At 33.8% G+C, this 21,165-nt stretch overlaps 1 protein-coding gene across 1 annotated transcript; it reads left to right on the top strand.

Annotated features, from left to right (window-relative positions):
• The first annotated feature begins 1,322 nt into the window (after positions 1-1,322).
• LOC100246813 (LRR receptor-like serine/threonine-protein kinase FLS2) lies at positions 1,323-5,637 on the top strand. The gene is made up of 3 exons (XM_059739723.1): positions 1,323-1,393; positions 1,744-2,776; positions 4,681-5,637. The coding sequence occupies exons 2-3, from the start codon at positions 2,065-2,067 to the stop codon at positions 5,091-5,093; spliced, it is 1,125 nt and encodes a 374-aa protein (XP_059595706.1). The 5' UTR covers positions 1,323-1,393; positions 1,744-2,064; the 3' UTR covers positions 5,094-5,637.
• The last annotated feature ends 15,528 nt before the right edge of the window (positions 5,638-21,165 follow it).

Here is a 21,165-nt window from a genome sequence, read left to right as displayed (position 1 = left end):
ATTCCCAAGTGGAAGTGGGAATCTTTTGTGAAGACTTTGGAAGAAGTGGAGGGGAGCTAGTTGTGGGGTCTGAAGGAATGGATTATTATGATTTGATTTTAAATGGTATTCATTGTCCATGATTAAATCTAGGCAAATTATGTAATCAGATATTTATATACTAAAAAATAATTGGAAGGAACTAATCTATTATCATAAGATTATATCACGTGTATGTTTCTCATTAGTTGGGACTTAAGGAATTAATTTGTGGTTTGGATCTTATTATTTTCTAACACAATTTTCCTTTAAAGTAAAAAGAGATTACTTAAGTTGCAAGACAAATATAGTGTTTAATCTATTATGTGTGTATAAGAAAATAAATTAGATGCAATTATAATAATGGTGCTACTTGACATATTTGGATTCAAAATAACTTTAACTAATGTATAATTGTAGGTAATTAATTTTTAAGTTTATAATATTATTGGCCAAGCTAAACTTGCTTGATTTATAATAATTTGAGAATATTAAACTTATCCGTTACCATTTTGTGTGGACAACATTTTTCATAGACTTGAATGTTGTAAGGTCTAAAATATTTCAATGTGGTTGTAAGGTCTTGAATGTTTTGAAGGATATCATCCTTTAATATGGTTGTAAAGTTATTATCATCTTACGTGGACTTGAGTGTTTCAAAAAATATCACCCTCTAATATGGTTGTAAGGTTTTTATTATTATTATTATTATTATTATTATTTAAACTTATCTATTATCATCTTGTGTGACAACATTTTTCATTGACTTGAGGATTGTAAGATCTTGAATGTTTCAAAAGATATCACCCTTCAATATGATTGTAAGGCTATTATCATCTTATCTATTACTATCTTATGTGGACTTGAATGTTTCAAAAGATATCACCTTCAATACGGATGTATGGTTATTATTATTATTATTATTATTATTATTATTATTATTTTCATTATCATTATCATTTAAACTTATCTATAATCATCTTGTGTGGACAACATTTTTCATGGACTTGAATGTTGTAATATCTTAAATGTTTGGAAAGATATCACCCTTCAATATAGTTGTAAGGTTATTATCATCTTATCTATTATCTTGTGTGGACTTGAATGTTTCAAAATATATTACACTTCAATGTTGTTGTAATTAAGGTTTGTATTATTATATCTTTTTCTATGGGTTATGCGTAATGGGACAACACCCAATTTTATTATTATTATACCTTTTAAAACCAAAGTCATTTTCCACTCAGTTAGAATTTAATATGATTGAAAACCAAGGAAAACAAGAAAGTGAGACTATCATTGTCATCACTTTAAACCATCTTCTATATATTTTTGTTGAATTGAAAAAACAAGGAAAACAAGAAAGAAGTTTCAGGTAAGGTTGAACTCGACTAATATTGATAAACTACTTTTAATGTGCTTTTCTATCTAATCCTTCTAACTCTCTTGTAGGTGATTTCAGTTCTTGCCAATCAAAGTAAGGTTGAATATCTATGAGATGATTACAATTGTTTTTCTTAGTATATATTTACATGTGCTATTAGTAGATCTTTTAAAATTATATTAGACTGGTAACGTTTTTTAAATTTGTCATTTAAAATAAGTTCATCATGTTGATGCAACTGTCTTTTAAATTTTATAAGTTTTTCATTTTGATGTCAAAAAATAAAATTTTAATTCAATTCAAGAAAATGCTGACTACATATTGAAATTCAATTTTTACAGGTGCTCGCTACTAGAACTTAGAATATTTACATGGAGAGAATTTCAATTCTTGGTTTCATTTTAGCCATTCTCTATTTCATAACAATGGAACTTGCATGTAATGGTTATACCCATATCAACAACAACATTCAATCTGAACAAGAGGCTCTTATTGACTTCAAAAGTGGTCTCAAAGATCCCAACAACCGACTTTCATCATGGAAAGGAAGCAATTATTGCTACTGGCAAGGAATCACTTGTGAAAAAGACATAGGAATTGTCATTTCCATTGATCTTCATAACCCTTATCCTCGTGAGAATGTATATGAGAACTAGAGCTCTATGAACTTAAGTGGAGAAATTAGACCATCATTGACAAAACTCAAGTCTCTGAAATATCTAGATTTGAGTTTCAACTCATTCAAAGGCATGCCAATTCCTCAATTATTCGGGTCTTTGAAAATTTTACTATATCTAAACTTATCAGGTGCTGAGTTTAGTGGTACAATTCCTTCAAATTTTGGAAATCTTTCTAATTTGCAGTATCTCGATCTTTCTTCTAAATATCCTAGTTATTATGATTTTGAATATTTTAATGATTTATCTATTGGCAATATTGAATGGATGGCTAGTCTTGTTTCCTTGAAGTATCTTGGTATGGATTATGTTAACCTTTCATCAGTAGGAAGTCAATGGGTCGAGGTGCTAAACAAACTTCCAATTTTAATAGAGTTGCATCTAGATGGTTGTGGCCTCTCTAACTCAATTCCATCTCCAAGCTTTGTTAATTTTACTTCACTTCTTGTTATAAGCATCAACTCCAACCAATTCATTTCCATGTTTCTAGAATGGCTTCTAAATGTTAGTAGCCTTGGATCCATTGATATAAGCTACAATCAATTACATGGGAGGATTCCACTTGGTCTTGGTGAGCTACCCAATTTGCAGCACTTAGATTTATCTGGGAACCATCTCGAAGGGAGTATCTCTCAACTGTTGAGGAAGAATTGGAAAAAGATAGAATTTCTCAATTTGGGTCAAAATGAATTACATGGTAAGTTCTTCTCTTAATAGAAAAATTGTTATTTCTTTGTTTGTATGTAAATGTGTAGTTAAATATATATAGTTGATGATTGTGTATATAAGTTCTTATTGAATATGTATTAGCATACAATATCAAATAATCACTATATTTTATTCTCATAGTGGAAATAAATTTATACCTACTGATAAAACATTATTTTGAATTTTAAATTTCTTAGAAGGAAATTTAGTTTATTTATTTATTTATTATTATTATTATAATTATCTGAGAAAAAGTATATAGTTTTACACTTTATGCTTATGAAGTATCTATATTATTTAACAATATAGAATTGTAACTAATAAAAGAATTGTACTTATAGGAATATGATTTTTTTTAATCCTTAACCTCTTTTTTTTTTTTTTTAAATTAGTTGATCAATGATTTATTATTTATTATTTTAAATAATAATAATAGTATCATTTTCATACATTATTATATTAATTATTTTTTGAATGCTTTCATTTCTATTGTAAGATTTTGACATGCTCTCATTTTTTCAATTTATTTTGTTCTTGGGGATAATAATTTGAGTATGCACTAAGTTGAATATTTATATTATGGTTGAATTGATATATTACGTACTTTGTTATGTCACCTTTTTTTTTTTTTTTTTTTTAATATTTTACTAGTTTTAGTTATTAAATACTTTCCAATTTTTATTCTCATGGTATACTTTGTTTTAAGCTATTCTATCAAAATTTTATTCTAGATTGTCATGTTTATCTTAAGGTATTTCTTGTTTCTATAAAATTTAAATAATTATAATTTACTATTCATTTATTTTTGAAATTCTTGCAATTAATAAATAAAAAACCACATTAGATTGAAATCTAAAAATTTACTTTCTTTGTACCTCCAAAAAGAATTTATATTCCTATCTTGACAATTTACGTTTGCTAAGAATCTTTATCATCAAATAACTTTCAATCATCTATTGCACATTTTCAATTTCTATTTTCTCTCCATAATTCATCTATTATGTCAAATTATTGTAATTTATATATTGAATATGACATTTCATGGTTGAGACAAGTAATTGAAATCATAAAATTGAACATTAAGTGAATATAATATGACATTTCATGTCCTTAAATACTGTTATTGAAATTTTAAAAAATTTAAGATAATAAAAATTTTCTAATATTCATGTTTTTTAAAACAATTTTTAAATATCATTACTTTTTTATGGTAAAGTTTTACTATTTATATCAGAGTTTCTATGAATTTCTATCTTTAGAAATAAAACATTAGAAGTTCCAAACACAACCTTAGAGAATTGACTAAAATCCAAATCAAGAAGTTAATATCGACCTCTATCCTAAAGGGGAAGTAATTGTTGTCATATGAGTTTTGTGTCTTGTAAACTTAATTAATTAGATTAGACCTTTATTGATAAAATTGAAGTCTCTAAAATATTTAGATTTGAGTGACAATTTGATTTAAGGACATCCTCACTCCTCAATTAATTTAGATATTTCATTTCATAGCATATGCTTTGTATATTTTAGTTAGACTATAAACCATGTTGCTTTGTCATTTTATTGATTTTAGTTTACTACAAGTTTCTCACTTTTTATTTAATTTTGCTAGTTTCTTGTAGTGTTATTGTTTCAAAATATTAAACTAGGTTGAATTCCTAGTTTTCTCTAGCTTTATTTTCATCGCTAAAATAAAAATTTATCTTTTGATAACTTGATTTCTTAATCCTTTGGTTTATATTTTTATTCACCAATTCATGAAGAATAATAATTTTTCCTACTTTTCTTTAAATTAATTGTTCATGAATTAATTTATTTTGTTATTTACTATTTTATTATTTGTTTATTACATAATTTTAATTAATACATATTTTTTAATCTTGCTCATTACAGGTCCAATTCCAAGCTTCTTTGGAAACTTTTGCAACTTAAAATATTTGGATTTGGGTGATAATTACTTGAATCGAAGTTTACTTGAGATTATCAAGGGAATTGAAACCTACAGTTCTAAAAGTCCTTTGCCTAATTTGACGGAGTTATACTTGTATGAAAATCAATTGATGGGAAAATTGCCAAATTGGTTGGGCGAGCTTAAAAATCTTAGAGGACTCGATTTATCCAACAACAAACTTGCAGGTCCCATCCCTGCTTCTTTAGGGACATTGCGACACCTGGAGTATATGAGACTTGAATGGAATAAGCTTAATGGAAGTCTCCCAAATAGTATTGGACGACTTTCTCAACTGAAACAATTAATTATTTATTCCAATCAATTGAGTGGAAGTCTTCCCGATAGTATTGGATAGCTTTCAGAATTGCAATTCTTGGATGTTGGTTCCAATCAATTGAGTGGAAGTCTCTCTGAACAACATTTTTGGAAGCTAAGTAAGTTGGAGACTCTATACATGGACTCCAATTCTTTCCGTTTGAATGTCAGTCCCAATTGGGTTCCCCCTTTCCAGGTGAATGTTCTTTATATGGGTTCATGCCACTTAGGCCCTGCATTTCCGACTTGGCTTCAATCTCAGAAGAACCTCCAATATCTTAATTTCTCAAATGCTAGCATTTCAAGTCGTATTCCAAATTGGTTTTGGAATACTTCTTTTAATATGCGGTACTTAAGTCTTTCTCACAATCAGTTACAAGGTCAGTTACCAAATTCATTGAATTTTTCTACTCCTGATTCCGTACAGATCGATTTCAGTTCCAACCTCTTTGAAGGGTCTATTCCTTTTTCAATCAAAGGGGTGGATTTTCTAGATCTCTCCCATAATAAATTTTCTGGGCTTATCCCACTCAGCAGAGATGAATCCCTATTAGACTTGAGATACCTTCTTCTTTCTCATAATCAAATAACAGGGCCCATGATTCATGCCCAGTCGGTGTATCAGCTGACTTATGTCCAGTTGGTGCTCCTTGATTGAGGTAGTAATCAACAAAATTTATAACCTATTACACCATGAACTAGGGTAGCAAAGACAAAGCTGCTATAGCATAGTGGCTCTAGGATCGTTCACTGGGAAGGGTTTTCAACTCACAACTGATACCAATTCAAAGCTGAGTTGGTGCTTTTTCATTTCAAGGTTAGCTTTAAAAGAAAACATAAAGTTGTTTGAGTGAAAAGGGTTTGGTTTTAAACTAACCGAAAAGAAAGTAATGGAAATTACTTATGAAGAAAAACATTCCTTGAAGGTTTAGGTTCACAGGGGAGGTTCCTTATACAAAAACAGAGCTCCGGTCATTTGGTTTGTTTCCTCGCATTAGAGAATTAACATATAGTCAATTCTCTAACCGGTTTTGTACAGATGTAACCTTTAACTGGATTCCATCTCTAATTCCCTTTCACTGATGCAACTTGCAATAGCTCGTGCCTCTCATCTAGCATTTGCCATTCAAGGTGATCTTTAACTTTGGAATTCCCTTCTCAAGCTCGCAAGAGATAACTAATGGAAGTCTCCTCGGAGTCTAAAAGCTTACCAAGTGTTGGCAATTCTAGAAAATCCTACCTCCAAGTCACTTTCCAAAAGCTCGCAAGAGATAAATAAGTGCATCTCCATAGACGGAGATCACGTGTCTTACCAAGTACTGGCTCAAGTGACTTGAAGGTGTTTTAAGTTAACTAAAAACATAGAAATCATTAAAGGATCATATTTTCTCTTCATTAATGACTGAAACCACAAAGCTACTAATTCTTGCACTTAGAACCTTTCCCTGCAACCTTAACTCCAAGGAACTAAAAGCCTAGCCACTCATTCTCTGAGGAAACTTCCTCAGAGCTTGTTTGGCTAGTAAGAAAACTAATGAGAAAACAAATATATGACAGAAAAACAGAGTAAGTGCCCTGGAAATATATTTCTTGCTTTTCTTGATTACATAATAGATCAACCTTCTTCGATATTTTCTGTAAAGGAAATTACAAACTATTTATATGGGGTTATTCACCCTTTTTACTTACTTAAAAACTAAGGAATCCTATGATAGGTGGATTACAAGTAGAGTTTGGGGATTTAGATAACAAATATCTAAAGCAAAATATCCCAAAATATCTCAAAAATATCGGTCGAAAATATCAGGAAGGTTCAGGAGAACACCGCTGCACTGTATACTGAGAGAAAAATTCTGCAGGTAAGCGTTATCAGAAGGTCCGGATATGTATATCCGGAGAAGTTGAAGCGTCCTCCTCTCCCATCCGGCTATAGGATATCCGGATGTAAATGTCGGCGCACGGAACGTCCTCCTTTCCCATCCGGACTCCTTCTGGGAGAAGCACTCGGCATTCGTGAACATCACACCCGGATGATAGCATATCCTATCCGGATATGTTGTCCGGATGGAAAACATTAACTAAAGCGAGCAAGCCTTGCAACTTCATTCCGAAAGCTTGTCACATCCCATGTTCCGTCGTTATCCAATGGTGTGTCCGAACATCTTTGCCATGGATTCCAAAGAATTCTCTTTAATCTCTGATTGCTTTGGTGATCAAAAAGCTATCAAAACACCAAAACTTAACACAATTTGATTAGAATTGATTGTAAGGGTCCTTAATATGTTAATTGGGTTAAAAGGTGATAACTACTACTCAAAAGTATTTAAAAGAGTTAATTACAAGCTATCAAATAACACTTTTTGAGTAGTAATCACTCCCCCCAACCGACATATTGCTAGTCCCTTAGCAATGAAGGAGAGAAAAATAAAAATAAACAGTATTATAATTTACAACATCATGCTGATGAAAAAACAATTTCCAAGTGGCATGATGATCTAACTCTCACATGGAACATTAAAGAAATAAAACTCAAACTTCAACAAGAGTTATCAAATAACTTGTCTAATCACAATTCTTAAAGAGAAGGCATTATGCAAATTTAAGCTTTTAAAAGAGTTTCCACTCCCAAAGGGTCAAACCTTACTCTTCCACAAAAATCTAAGTGTTATTTATTAGCTTCCGAATATAGTATGTTGAACTAATCTCTCCCCCCAACCTAGCTCTTTTTCAAAGCTTAGCAAACTGGTCAACCTCCAATAGGCTAAGAATGCACCTCTTTTTTTTTCACAATTTTTTTCATTGTAGGAGTACAAGGCTTAAAGGTATTCTTTTCTAACTTGTCCATGTAACGGGGGTCCATCGATGACTCCCAACCAATTAAGGTTTAGGGCATCAAGCTTTAAGGATCTTTCAACCACTAGCTCCTCGGATTTTACCCCGGACTTTTGAGAATGAATTTTAATACCCCAGCACCTACAGTATGTTAGACTCCACCCATCCACCTTTGTAATGAGCATTGAGGCCGGTGACTCCCAACCAATGAAGGCTTAGGGCACCAGGTTTTAAAGATTTTCACCATATACCCCTCAGACCTTACTCGGGTTTTAAGGCAAGCAAACATTTTTTCTTTCTTTCTTTTTTCAAAGGCTCATTGGCCTTTTATAAGTTGTCCCAACACTATTAGATGAGGTCAAAGGTACCAAGTCTAAATTTTCCTAAGTTAAGAGGGAAATAGTTTTTCATCTTATACTCGGAACCTATTGTGCACAGTGTGTGAATAGCTTAAAGTGGAAGAACTAAGGTTGAATTCAATAGAAGTTTCAACAATTCATCAACTTTAATAAGCATAATACAAACTCTAAGTCAAATGAAAAGACAAAAATTTCATTTCTCTCTTTTCATTTTAAAAATCTTTCCTTAATAACCATGGAGAGTAGAATAAAAACTTTTAAAAATTTTAAAATTTAAGCAAAAAGCAACTAAATTACCAATATAACTTAGCATTATTAACAAAAATTTCCTTCCTCAACTCTTCCCCCAACCAAGCTCAACATTGTCCTCAATGTGACAAAAGCGTTTGAAAAATAGGGAGAAAGTGGTACCTCCTGAGTGACGTGGAATGATGGCTCAGCGGTCTCTCCTGTAGGAGGCTCCGGATGAGGTGGGAATGGTATGCTCAGGAGCTGATGTACTGTCAAGATGATGCTGAATCTGCTTCAGGACGGCAGTGTGCTGGGCCTGAGTGGCAAGAATCTGCTCCTACTGATTTTAATCATTCAAAAAGTTAGTTACAATTAACATAATTTAAAACCAAAATTACAATCCAATAATTTACAAAACTTAAAAATTAACATATTTAACAAAATCATGGACTTTGGTGAAACCAAGTCCATCTAACCCTTCTCTGTTCAGGATTTATGTGGCTCAAGGAGGTTGATTTCCTCATTTTCTAGCTTGAACGGCTCAATGTATGGCTTGAGACGATGCCCATTCACTTTGAAAGTTTGAGTGCTCTTGAAGTTGAGTAGTTCCACTACTCCATTTGATTGCACGTCATGAATTATGAAAGGACCTGTCCACCTTGATTTCAATTTTCCCGGAAAAAAGATGAAATTTAGAGTCATAAAGCAAGACTCTTTGTCCCTTGGTAAAATTCTTCTGATTTACCAACTGATCATGCCATTTTTTCAACCTCTCTTTTACAATTTTTGAATTGAGGTAATCATCATTCCTCATTTCCTCCAATTCGTTCAAATCCAAACATCTCTTTAACCCGGCCCTTGTCAAATCCATGTTGAGCTTCTTGATTGCCCACCATGCTTTATATTCAACCTCCACTGGGAGATGGCACGCTTTGCCATAAACAAGGCGGTAAGGAGACATTCCAAGAATGGTCTTATAAGCGATCCTATAAGCCTATAATGAATCCAGGAGCTTAGTAGACCAATCCTTCCTATTCACATTCACCACCTTCATCAGGATATTCTTGATTTCCCGGTTGGCTAACTCAACTTGGCCACTTGTTTAAGGGTGATAAGGTGTAGCTACCTTGTGCTTGACCCCATATTTGGCTAGAAGAGTCTCAAACGGCTTATTGAAAAAGTGGGTTCCTCCATCACTGATAATGGCCTTAGGCACTCCAAACCTTGAAAAGATGTTTTCCTTGAAAAATTTGAGAACCACCTTATGATCATTGCTCCTACATGGGATTGCTTCTACCCACTTAGAGACATAATCCACTCCCACCAAAATGTAGGAGTGTCCAAATGACATTGGAAATGGTCCTATGAAGTCTATCCCCCGAACATCAAAGACATCCACTATCAAGATGGGGTTCAAGGGCATCATATTCCGGCGTGTTAGCTTCCCAAACCTTTGACACCGATCACATCCCTTGCACATAGAGTGGGCATCCTTGAAAAGAGAGGGCCACCAAAAACCTGATTGGACCACTCTCATGGCTGTTTTCTAGGAGGCAAAATGACCTCCACATGCACTATCATGACAATGGGATAGAATTCCTGATTGCTCTTGTTCAGGAACACATTTCCTTATGATTTGATCCGCACAATATTTGAAGAGAAAAGACTCCTCCCAATAATATGCATGGATCTTAGCAAAGAAATGCTTCTTGTCTTGGGCACTCCACTCACTTGGAACTTCTCCAGTAACCAAGTAATTTGCAATGTGAGAATACCATGAAGCTACCTCTATTGACATGAGAGACTCTTCAGGGAAGTCATCATTGATAGGTAGACCATGTGAGTCATGTGCTATCACAAGTCTTGACAAGTGGTCAGCTACCACATTTTCTACTCCCTTCTTATCCCGGATTTGGAGATTGAATTCTTGAAGCAAAAGGATCCATCTTATCAATCTTGCCTTGGCATCTTGCTTGGTTAGCAAGTACTTCAGAGCAGAATGGTCAGTGAACACCACTATAAAGGACCCTACCAAATAGGCACGAAACTTATCCAAAGCAAAAACTACTGCCAACAACTCCTTCTCAGTAGTTATGTAGTTCCTTTGAGCCTCATTCAAAGTTTTGCTTGCATAATAAATCACATAGGGTTTTCCATCTTCTCTTTGCCCCAAAACAGCCCCCATAGCAAGATCACTTGCATCATACATTACCTCAAAAGGTAATTTCCAATTTGGGGCTCTCACTATTGGTACAGTTGTGAGGAATTGCTTCAGTTCCTCAAAACTCTTCTGACATTTCTTATCCCACACAAACTTGGCATCCTTTACCAAGAGTTCACAAAGAGGTTTTGAGATTTTTGAGAAATCCTTAATGAACCTCCTATAGAACCCGACATGTCCTAGGAATTGCCTAATTCCTTTAACATTTGTGGGAGGTGGTAACTTAACAATTAGCTCCATCTTTGCCTTATCTACCTCAATGCCATTCTTGGAGATTATATGTCCTAAGACAATTCCTTGTTGTACCATAAAATGACACTTTTCCTAATTTAGCACTAGGTCTTTCTCAATACATCTTTGGAGAACAGTTTCTAAATGCAACAAACACTCCTTATAAGAACCTCCATATACAGTGATGTCATCCATGAAGACTTCCATGATGCGCTCTACCATATCACTGAAGATGCTTAGCATACATATTTGGAAAGTTGCAGGTGCATTACATAGACCAAAGGGCATCCTCCTATAGGCAAAAGTACCAAAGGGGCAAGTGAAGGTTGTCTTTTCCCGATCTTCCAAATCAATCTCTAGTTGGAAGTACCCCGAGTAACCATCCAGAAAACAGTAGAAAGGATGCCCTGAGACTCTCTTAAGGACTTAGTCCATGAAAGGCAATGGGAAATGGTCCTTCTTAGTTATTGAATTTAACCTCCTGTAGTCTATACACACTCTCCATCCTGAGGTAAGACGTGTAGAGACTTCCTCTCCTTTTTCATTCTAGATCACAGTAATTCCAGATTTCTTTGGGACTACTTCGGTTGGGCTCACCCACAAGCTATCTGAAATGGGATATATGATCCCTGCTTGAAGTAGCTTCAGAACTTCACCCCTTACCACCTCTTGCATGTGAGGATTCAACCTCCTCTGGGGCTGCCTCATTGGTTTTGCATCTTCCTCCATGTAGATATGGTGGGTGCATACCAAAGGGTTAATCCCTTTCAGATCAGAAATTTGCCATCCAATGACCTTTTTGCATTTTCTGAGGACTCCCAAAAGACTATCCTCTTGATCACTTGTGAGCGCTGAAGAAACCACCACTGGACATTTCTCATCTTCCTCCAGATATGCATACTTCAAATCAACAGGAAGTGGCTTCAAAACTAGCTTTGGAGGGTCCTCCCTAGCTGCTCCTTGTGAGTCCTCCTTATTGAACAAGGGTAAGATCTCTTCCCTTCTCCTCCAAGGAGACATGATGGCTAATGGTTCAGAGGGTTCAGGTAACCCTGCTTCAAGCACTCTAAGGCTTTCATTCAAGCTTTCTTCTACATTCTTGTCACAATGCTCTTCAACCAAAGTGTTGATCAAGCACACCTCCTCCAATCCTTCTTCCTCTTCGGGCTGAAGATGCCTCTTGCATAGGTGGAATATGTTTAGTTCCAAGGTCATGTTTCCAAATGTGAGCTGCATAACCCCATTCCTACAATTGATGATGGCATTGGAGGTAGCTAGGAAAGGTCTCCCAAGGATGATTGGCACATAATTTGGTTCCTTAACAGTGAGATCAATATCAAGCACCACAAAATCCACGGGATAGTATAATTTGTCCACTTGAACTAGAACATCCTTTATCACCCCCCTTGAGATTTTGACTAACCTATCAGCTAAGGAGAGAGTGATGATTGTGGGCTTCAATTCTCCAAGTCCCAATTGCTTATACACAGAGTATGAGAGCAAATTCACACTTGCCCCCAAGTCTAGTAAAGCCTTCTCCACATGTGTCCCTCCACTGTTGACTGAAATGGTGGGACATCCCGGATCTTTGTACTTAGCTGGAGACTTACACTGAATGATGGCACTTATTTGCTCAGTGAGGAATGCCTTCTTTGTCACATTTAACCCTCTCTTGATCGTGCACAAGTCCTTTAAAAATTTTGCATATGTGGGGACTTGCTTGATCATATCAAGTAAGGGTATATTCACCTTTACTTGTCTCAAAACTTCAAGAATTTCTGATGAATTCTTGATTCCCTTCTTTCCATGTAAAGCTTGAGGAAAAGGGGGAGACATATGTTTCTTCATCATATCCTCTTTAATCACTATCCTTGGCTCTTCTTCAATGCTTGATTTAGATGCATTTTTCTTCCCACTCTCCTCTTCTTGGTTATTGCTCTCTTTAACTAAGGTTCTCCTTGACATGAGTTCTTCATCTTGCCTCACCTTAGGAAAGGGTTGATCGACCTCCTTCCCACTTCTCAAGGTGATCACAACTTTGACCTCCCTCAATTTTGAAGACTCCCCCTCTTAGGTTTCAACTTCATGAACACCCTTAGGATTTTGGCTTGGTTGAGAGGGGAACTTTCCCTTCTCATTCACTGTGTTGAGGTTGGTAAGCCTAGAGATGGAGTATTGAATATTATCTATCTTCTGAGATAGATCATTTTGCATCTCATCCATTCCCTTTATTTGAGAACTCCCAACATTTTCAATCTTTTGGTGCAATTGGGAGTTGATTGCCTTTTGTTCACCCACAAAGTCACCCATGACTTTACTTAGGTTCACAATGGCTTGCTCCACTAAAGAGGTTTGTTGAGGTGCTTGGGTTTGGGCTTGTGGTTGGTATGGAGGTGGCCTTGGTTTCCAAGAAAAATTTGGATGGTTTCTCCAGCTTGAATTATAGGTGTTTCCATAAGGTGCATTGTTTTTGGGCTTAAATTGCCCCACAACATTGGCTTGATCACCTAAGATCTCCCTCACAATTGGGATGGTTGGGCACTCATCTACCACATGATCACATGATTGGCAAATGGTACATGGCATGACGTGGGCTTGTGTCTCGGAAATGGCTTGGACTTCATGCATTTTTTTCAACTCAAGTTCTTCCAACCTCCTTGCCATTGTTGTCACCTTAGCTTTCATGTCTACGTCTTCACTTAACATGTACATTCCACCCTTCGGATTTACAGGAGTTTTCATCCTTCCCATTTCTCCTCTGTGCGGTTCATCCCATCCCCTTGAGACTTTAGCTACATAACTCAAGAAATCCATAGCTTCCTCAAGATTCTTACTCATGAAATCCCCTCCACACATTGTTTCGAGGAGTTGCTTCATTGAGGAAGACATCCCATCATAGAAATAACTTACCAACAACCATGTATCAAAGCCATGGTGAGGACAAGCATTAATGGATTCCATGTATCTTTCCCAACACTCATAGAATTTCTCATTCTCTTAGCTGAGAAGTTTGAAATTTGCCTTTTCAAGCTATTTGTTCTGTGAGTAGGAAAAAATTTCTTGAGGAATTCTACTTGTAAATCAGTCCAAGTACGGATACTCCTTAGCCTTAAAGAATTAAGCCAAATCTTGGCCTTATCCTTTAAAGTAAAAGGAAATAGTTTAAGTCTCATCAGGTCAATGGAAGTTCCTCCCTCTCGGAATGTATTACAAACATCTTCAAATTCCTTGATATGGGAATAAGGATTCTCACTTTCCATTCCGTGGAAAGTTGGCAGAAGTGGCACAATATGGGGTCTGATCACTAGCTGTTCTGTAGGAGGCACTATACATGACGGTGCACTCATACGAGGTGGATGCATACGGTCCCTCATTGATCCGAATTCATTGGGATTGTCCTGATGATCATGGTGACTATGCTGATCCTCAGGTGTAGTTTCCATGATGTTCAAGATTACTTCCAACTCCTTGTTATGAGGTGTTTCAAGTTTAACAAGCCTTCCTCCACAATCTCGTATCCACTTGGGCATACACAACTAGTATCAACTGTAACAAAGAAAGAAAAACAAAAACAGAGGAAAAAAAAAAAAAACAAAACTACCAAAAAGAGTTCAATTAACTAAAACTAAATTAAAAACTATGCTAGAATATATAAACTAGTAAAAGAGAAAAAAAACTAAAAGAGTTAGTAAAATGAGAGAAAACTCACCAGACTGGTGATGAAAACCACAAGTACCGTGATATAATATCAATATGAAGTTGGCACCTTCCCCGGCAACGACGCCATTTGATTCATGCCCAGTCAGTGTATCAGCTGACTTATGTCCAACTGGTGCTCCTTGATTGAGGTAGTAATCAACAAAATTTATAACTTATTACACCATGAACTAGGGTAGCAAAGACAAAGCTACTATAGCATAGTGGCTCTAGGATTATTCACTGGGAAGGGTTTTCAACTCACAACTGATACGAATTCAAAGCTGAGTTGGTGCTTTTTCATTTCAAGGTTAACTTTAAAAGAAAACAAAAATTTGTTTGAGTGAAAAGGGTTTGGTTTTAAACTAACCGAAAAGAAAGTAATGGAAATTACTTATGAAGAAAAACATTCCTTGAAGGTTTAGGTTCACAGGGAAGGTTCCTTATACAAAAACAGAGCTCCGGTCATTTGGTTTGTTTCCTCGCATTAGAGAATTAACATATAGTCAATTCTCTAACCGGTTTTATACAGATGTAACCTTTAACTGGATTCCAGCTCTAATTCCCTCTCACTGATGCAACTTGCAATAGCTCATGCCTCTCATCTAGCATTTTCCATTCAAGGTGATCTTTAACTTTGGACTTCCCTTCTCAAGCTCGCAAGAGATAACTAATGGAAGTCTCCTCGGAGTCTAAAAGCTTACCAAGTGTTGGCAATTCTAGAAAATCCTACCTCTAAGTCACTTCCCATAAGTTCGCAAGAGATAAACAAGTGCATCTCCATAGACGGAGATCACATGTCTTACCAAGTACTGGCTCAAGTGACTTGAAGGTGTTTTAAGTTAACTAAAAACATAGAAATCATTAAAGGATCATACTTTCTCTTCATTAATGACTGAAACCACAAAGCTACTAATTCTTGCACTTAGAACCTTTCCCTGCAACCTTAACTCCAAGGAACTAAAAGCCTAGCCACTCATTCTCTGAGGAAACTTCCTCAGAGCTTGTTTGGCTAGTAAGAAAACTAATGAGAAAACAAATATATGACAGAAAAACAGAGTAAGTGCTCTGGAAATATATTTCTTGCTTTTCTTGATTACATAATAGATCGACATTCTTCGATATTTTCTGTAAAGGAAATTACAAACTATTTATATGGGGTTATTCACCCTTTTTACTTACTTAAAAACTAAGGAATCCCATGATAGGTGGATTACAAGGAGAGTTTGGGGATTTAGACAACAAATATCTAAAACAAAATATCCCAAAATATCTCAAAAATATCGGTCGAAAATATCATGAAGGTTCAGGAGAACACCGCTGCACTGTATACTGAGAGAAAAACTCTGCAGGTAAGCGTTATCAGAAGGTCCAGATATGTATATCCGGAGAAGTTGAAGCGTCCTCCTCTCCCATCCGGCTATAGGATATCCGGATGTAAAATGTCGGCGCACGGAATGTCCTCCTTTCCCATCCGGACTCCCTCTGGGAAAAGCACTCGGCATTCGTGAACATCACACCCGGATGATAGCATATCCTATCCGGATATGTTGTCCGGATGGAAAACATTAACTAAAGCGAGCAAGCCTTGCAACTTCATTCCGAAAGCTTTTCACATTCCACGTTCCGCCGTTATCCAATGGTGTGTCCGGACATCTTTGCCATGGATTCCAAAGAATTCTCCTTAATCTCTGATTGCTTTGATGATCAAAAAGCTATCAAAACACTAAAACTTAACACAATTTGATTAGAACTGATTGCAAGGGTCCTTAATATGTTAATTGGGTTAAAAGGTGATAACTACTACTCAAAAGTATTTAAAAGAGTTAATTACAGGCTATCAAATAACACTTTTTGAGTAGTAATCAGCCCATCCCATCAAACATAGGTGAATTCCTACCAAGCTTGTATTTTCTTTCTATTTCGAGTAATAGAATAACAGGGACCATCCCAGATTCCATAGGACACCTCACCTCTCTTGGAGTCATTAATTTTTCAAGGAATAATTTGACTGGAAGCATTCCTTCTACCATAAATAATTGTTCTCGCCTAATTGTTTTAGACCTTGGAAATAACAATTTGTCTGGGATGATACCAAAGTCATTGGGTCGGTTACAATTGCTCCAATCATTACACCTGAACGACAACAAGCTTTCAGGAGAGCTTCCCTCATCTTTCCAAAATTTATCAAGTTTGGAACTCCTTGATCTCAGTTATAACAAATTATCGGGTAAGGTTCCATCATGGATTGGAACTGCTTTCATAAATCTTGTAATACTCAACTTGAGGTCAAATGCATTTTTTGGAAGACTTCCCGACCGACTTTCAAATTTAAGTTCCCTACATGTCTTAGACCTTGCACAAAACAATTTGACTGGTAAAATTCCAGTCACTTTGGTGGAGCTTAAAGCCATGGCTTAGGAGCATAACATGGATATGTATTCTTTATATCACAATGGGACTAGATCTTGGTATGATGAAAGGTTGATTGTGATTACAAAAGGCCAAAGTCTTGAATACACTATGACTCTTTCTCTTGTTGTTAGTATAGATCTATCTGACAATAATTTAAGTAGAGAGTTTCCTGAGGGAATAACAAAATTGTTTGGTTTGATGTTTCTAAACTTGTCGGTGAATCACATCATTGGCCAAATTCCTGGAAACATTTCAATGTTGTGTCAATTGTCCTCTCTTGATCTATCACGTAATAAGCTTTCTGGCACCATTCTTTCAAGCATGCCCTCGTTGACATTCTTGGGTTATTTGAATCTATCAAATAATAATTTCTCTGGTAAGATCCCCTTTACAAGGCAAATGACAACTTTCACAGAGTTGGCGTTTACTGGAAACCCAAATCTTTGTGAACCTCCACTAGCCACAAAATGTCAAGATGAAGATCTAGATAAAAGGCAAAGTGCTCTTGAAGACAAAATTAATGGTGGCTATGTTGATCAGTGGTTTTACTTGAGCATTGGCTTGGGATTTGCGGTGGGCATTTTAGTTCCATATTTTGTTTTGGCAATAAGAAGATCTTGGTCCGATGCCTATTTTGATTTTGTGGATAAAATTGTCAAATGGCTGTTGTTTAGAAGAAGAGTGACCGATGCCAAAAATCATGCTCGAAGGCAATAAATTTTGTTTGTAGATCTTCATATGCTTTATGATTTACTATAAGCTTTGGAAGTGAATTCCATCACTATTGTAATAGAAGATATGACTTTGCTTTTAATTTATTCAATGATAATTACTTTATGTTATTATATCTTCATATTGGTTTCAGGTATGCTACTAATTTATACTCTAATTTTTAATTCTATTCTATTGATTTATTAAAAAAAAAAAAGGGGTTCTTGTTAAGATAAATTGTGATTTTCAAATGTTATAACCTTTTTAACTGCTACTAAAAAGGAAAAACAACAAATATCTTTTCCCATTGTTAGTAAATTAATAATAGCCCCCAAAAAACTTGTGATTAAAAAGTATTAGAAGAAAATTTTAATTTAAAATTTTCGAACTACCAAATAATAATCAAACAAGAGAGAGAGAGAGTGGGTTCGTGGCTCCTAGGCTTCCACCTAGAGATTGTGTCTCTAACCTATGGCATGGATTTGCTTATGTAAACTAGGTTTGGCAAAATTACAATTTTTTCACTAATGAATGAGTCATAGCCTAACTCCATATTGTGCACCATTATTTTTCTATTTCATAATTTAAATCATAATGTAGAAAAATGATCAATAACTCAAATGCAACAATTGGGATCCATAGAATAAACTAGGTCCCATAAGATTTTCCAAAAACTTTACAATTAATCTTCATTACACTAATGAAGATTTATTACATTTCAATACTATATGAAAATTAAATTGAAGCAACTCATCAATGCTTTACCCAAGCCTACTATATCATTATATATTGTTTCTCATGAATTATTATCTGTAATTTAAATACTACGTAGTCATCTACCTTTTGTGTTACATTTTTATTCCTTGAATTACAAACCCACCCCTTCCCATGATCATTTTATATGTCCACATGCACAAGGATGAATATTAAATTCAAACTTGGTGGAAATACCACAATGATAGATTTATATGATCATTGTATCTATTATTAAAGATATATATTACTACCTATTAAATTATTGATTGTTTAAAGTTAAAAATTATGCTATCACTTTAAGATGTTGCTCATACATACACTCAAAGAAATTAATAATTTAATCATTAATGCAATATGTATTAATGATGAGTTTATAAAAATAACATCATTATGAAACAATTTTTATCCATAAATTTCAAGTATTAATGAGTTTATTATTTGAGTTTCAAACTATTTTAAAAAATTAATAAACTTATTGATGAATTCAACACATTAAGCCTCATTTAATTTGAAGCTTATTTGCTTGGTTAAAAAAATAGAAAATAATAATTCTATGTAAAATAAAAACAATAGAGTTATTTTAAACCATTTTTTTTCATAAATTTCTAGTATTGATTATATTATTGTTTGAGTTTTAGATTAATTTTAAAAATTACTAGACTCGTTAATGAATTCAATGCATTAAGTTTTATTTAATTTGGAATTCATTTGCTTAGTGAAAAAAGTTGGGGAATAAGGATTCTATGTAAAAGATAAACAATAAAGTGGTTCTAAACCAATTTTTGTCCATAAATTTCTAGTATTAATTGGTTCATTACTTGAGTTTTAAATTAATTTTAAAAATTACGAGACTCGTTAATGAATCCAAGCATTAAGTCTTATTTAATTTAGAGTTCATTTGCCTAAGAAAAAAAAAATTAAAGAATAAGAATTCTATGTGAAAGAGAAACAATAAAGTTGTTCTAAACCAATTTTTATCCATAAGTTTTTTGTATTAATTGGTTTACTATTTGAGTTTTAAATTATTTTAAAAAATTACTAAGCTCGTTAGTGAATCTAATACTATTTGAGTTTTAAAATTTTTAAAAAATGATATATATATATATATATATATATAAAGAAACTAACCTAAATAATTAAAATAAATTTTGATCTTTGACTTACTAATGTTATTAATTTTCATAACTTTTAGTATTAATTAAATCAGTTTTTGAGTTTCAAATTATTTTTAAAAATTAATAAATTTTATGTTTCAAGTACACTTTGATTTGAAATTTATTTCCTTAATGAAATATTCTAGAAAAATTCAGAAAAATATGAATAATTTAAAGGAAGATTAGATTGTTGAGAGAGAAATGGAATAATAACATGTTTTATTTTATTTTTGTTTAATACTTAAAAAAAATTCTATAGAGAGAAATGGAATAATAACATGTTTAAATTTATTTGTTTTTTTAATACTTTTTAAAAAAATTTATATAATTTTTTTTTATTTTTAAAAATGGAGGAAAACAACTTTTACTTATTCTCAAACAATTATTCTCTATTTTACTAACAAAAACAATGTTAAAAAATTTTAAAAATAATTTTTTACTTTTAAAAATAATAAAAAATATTTTTAAATCACGCAGCCAAACAGACTCTTACTTTTTATTTCACTTTATTTTTAAAAATTAGAAACAAATAATTTTTATTTTTAAAAAGGAAAAACTACTTTTTAAACACACGACTAAACTGACTCTAACTTGCCCACTATTACCACCAAATGGCCACCCCCTAACAAAAACAATAATAATAATAATAATAATAATATTAATTAATTAAGATTCTGAAATCACGAGATAATCCCACCAGAAAATTTTGCATTTTAGTTGTGCGATTACACCATATACTTGAAGGTAGTGAAAAGATAAATGTTAGCATTTTAGCGCAGGTGTTTCAGATAATAATGCTCCTGATAAACAATAAGAGCATAAAACTGATTCCCTTCCTAACCCTTTTGCCTAAATCTTAGCATCGGAATTCAAGTTTCAACCAAAACCCACATCTTCTACCTGCCCCTTTATATCCATGCATACAGAATCAGAAACAATCTAAAATTCTAGGATCTTGGACCAGGGCTTACTCTCACCTCGCCTCACTCCCCATCCCTTTCAATCAGCAGCCAGTTGAACCAGAATCTAGTCAGTCTGTATTTAGAGAATGGCTCAGAATGAAAGAAGCAGCACCAAACTCCAGCAAATGTAATCAGGTGTTTGCATGCCGACATAGACATGTCTGCACAGGCGATGCTATCAGAAAATTTCAAACAAAAGTATTCACAGGTGTTGTGCTCTCCAATCAACTGTGAAATTCCCATAACTATCTGAGTTTTAAATTATTTTAAAAAATTACTAAGCTCGTTAGTGAATCTAATACTATTTGAGTTTTAAAATTTTTAAAAAATGATATATATATATATATATAAAGAAACTAACCTAAATAATTAAAATAAATTTTGATCTTTGACTTACTAATGTTATTAATTTTCATAACTTTTAGTATTAATTAAATCAGTTTTTGAGTTTCAAATTATTTTTAAAAATTAATAAATTTTATGTTTCAAGTACACTTTGATTTGAAATTTATTTCCTTAATGAAATATTTCCTTAATAGACATG

Source organism: Vitis vinifera, chromosome 9 (assembly GCF_030704535.1).
Source record: "Vitis vinifera cultivar Pinot Noir 40024 chromosome 9, ASM3070453v1".
NCBI lineage: Eukaryota > Viridiplantae > Streptophyta > Magnoliopsida > Vitales > Vitaceae > Vitis > Vitis vinifera.
This window is presented reverse-complemented; position numbering and strand designations above follow the sequence as displayed.

Coding starts and splice junctions, on each gene's coding strand:
- LOC100246813 (XM_059739723.1), top strand. CDS start 2,065: ATGAACTTAAGTGGAGAAATTAGACCATCATTGACAAAACTCAAGTCT. Junction 2,777..4,680: donor GGGTCAAAATGAATTACATG/GTAAGTTCTTCT, acceptor TGCTCATTACAG/GTCCAATTCCAAGCTTCTTT.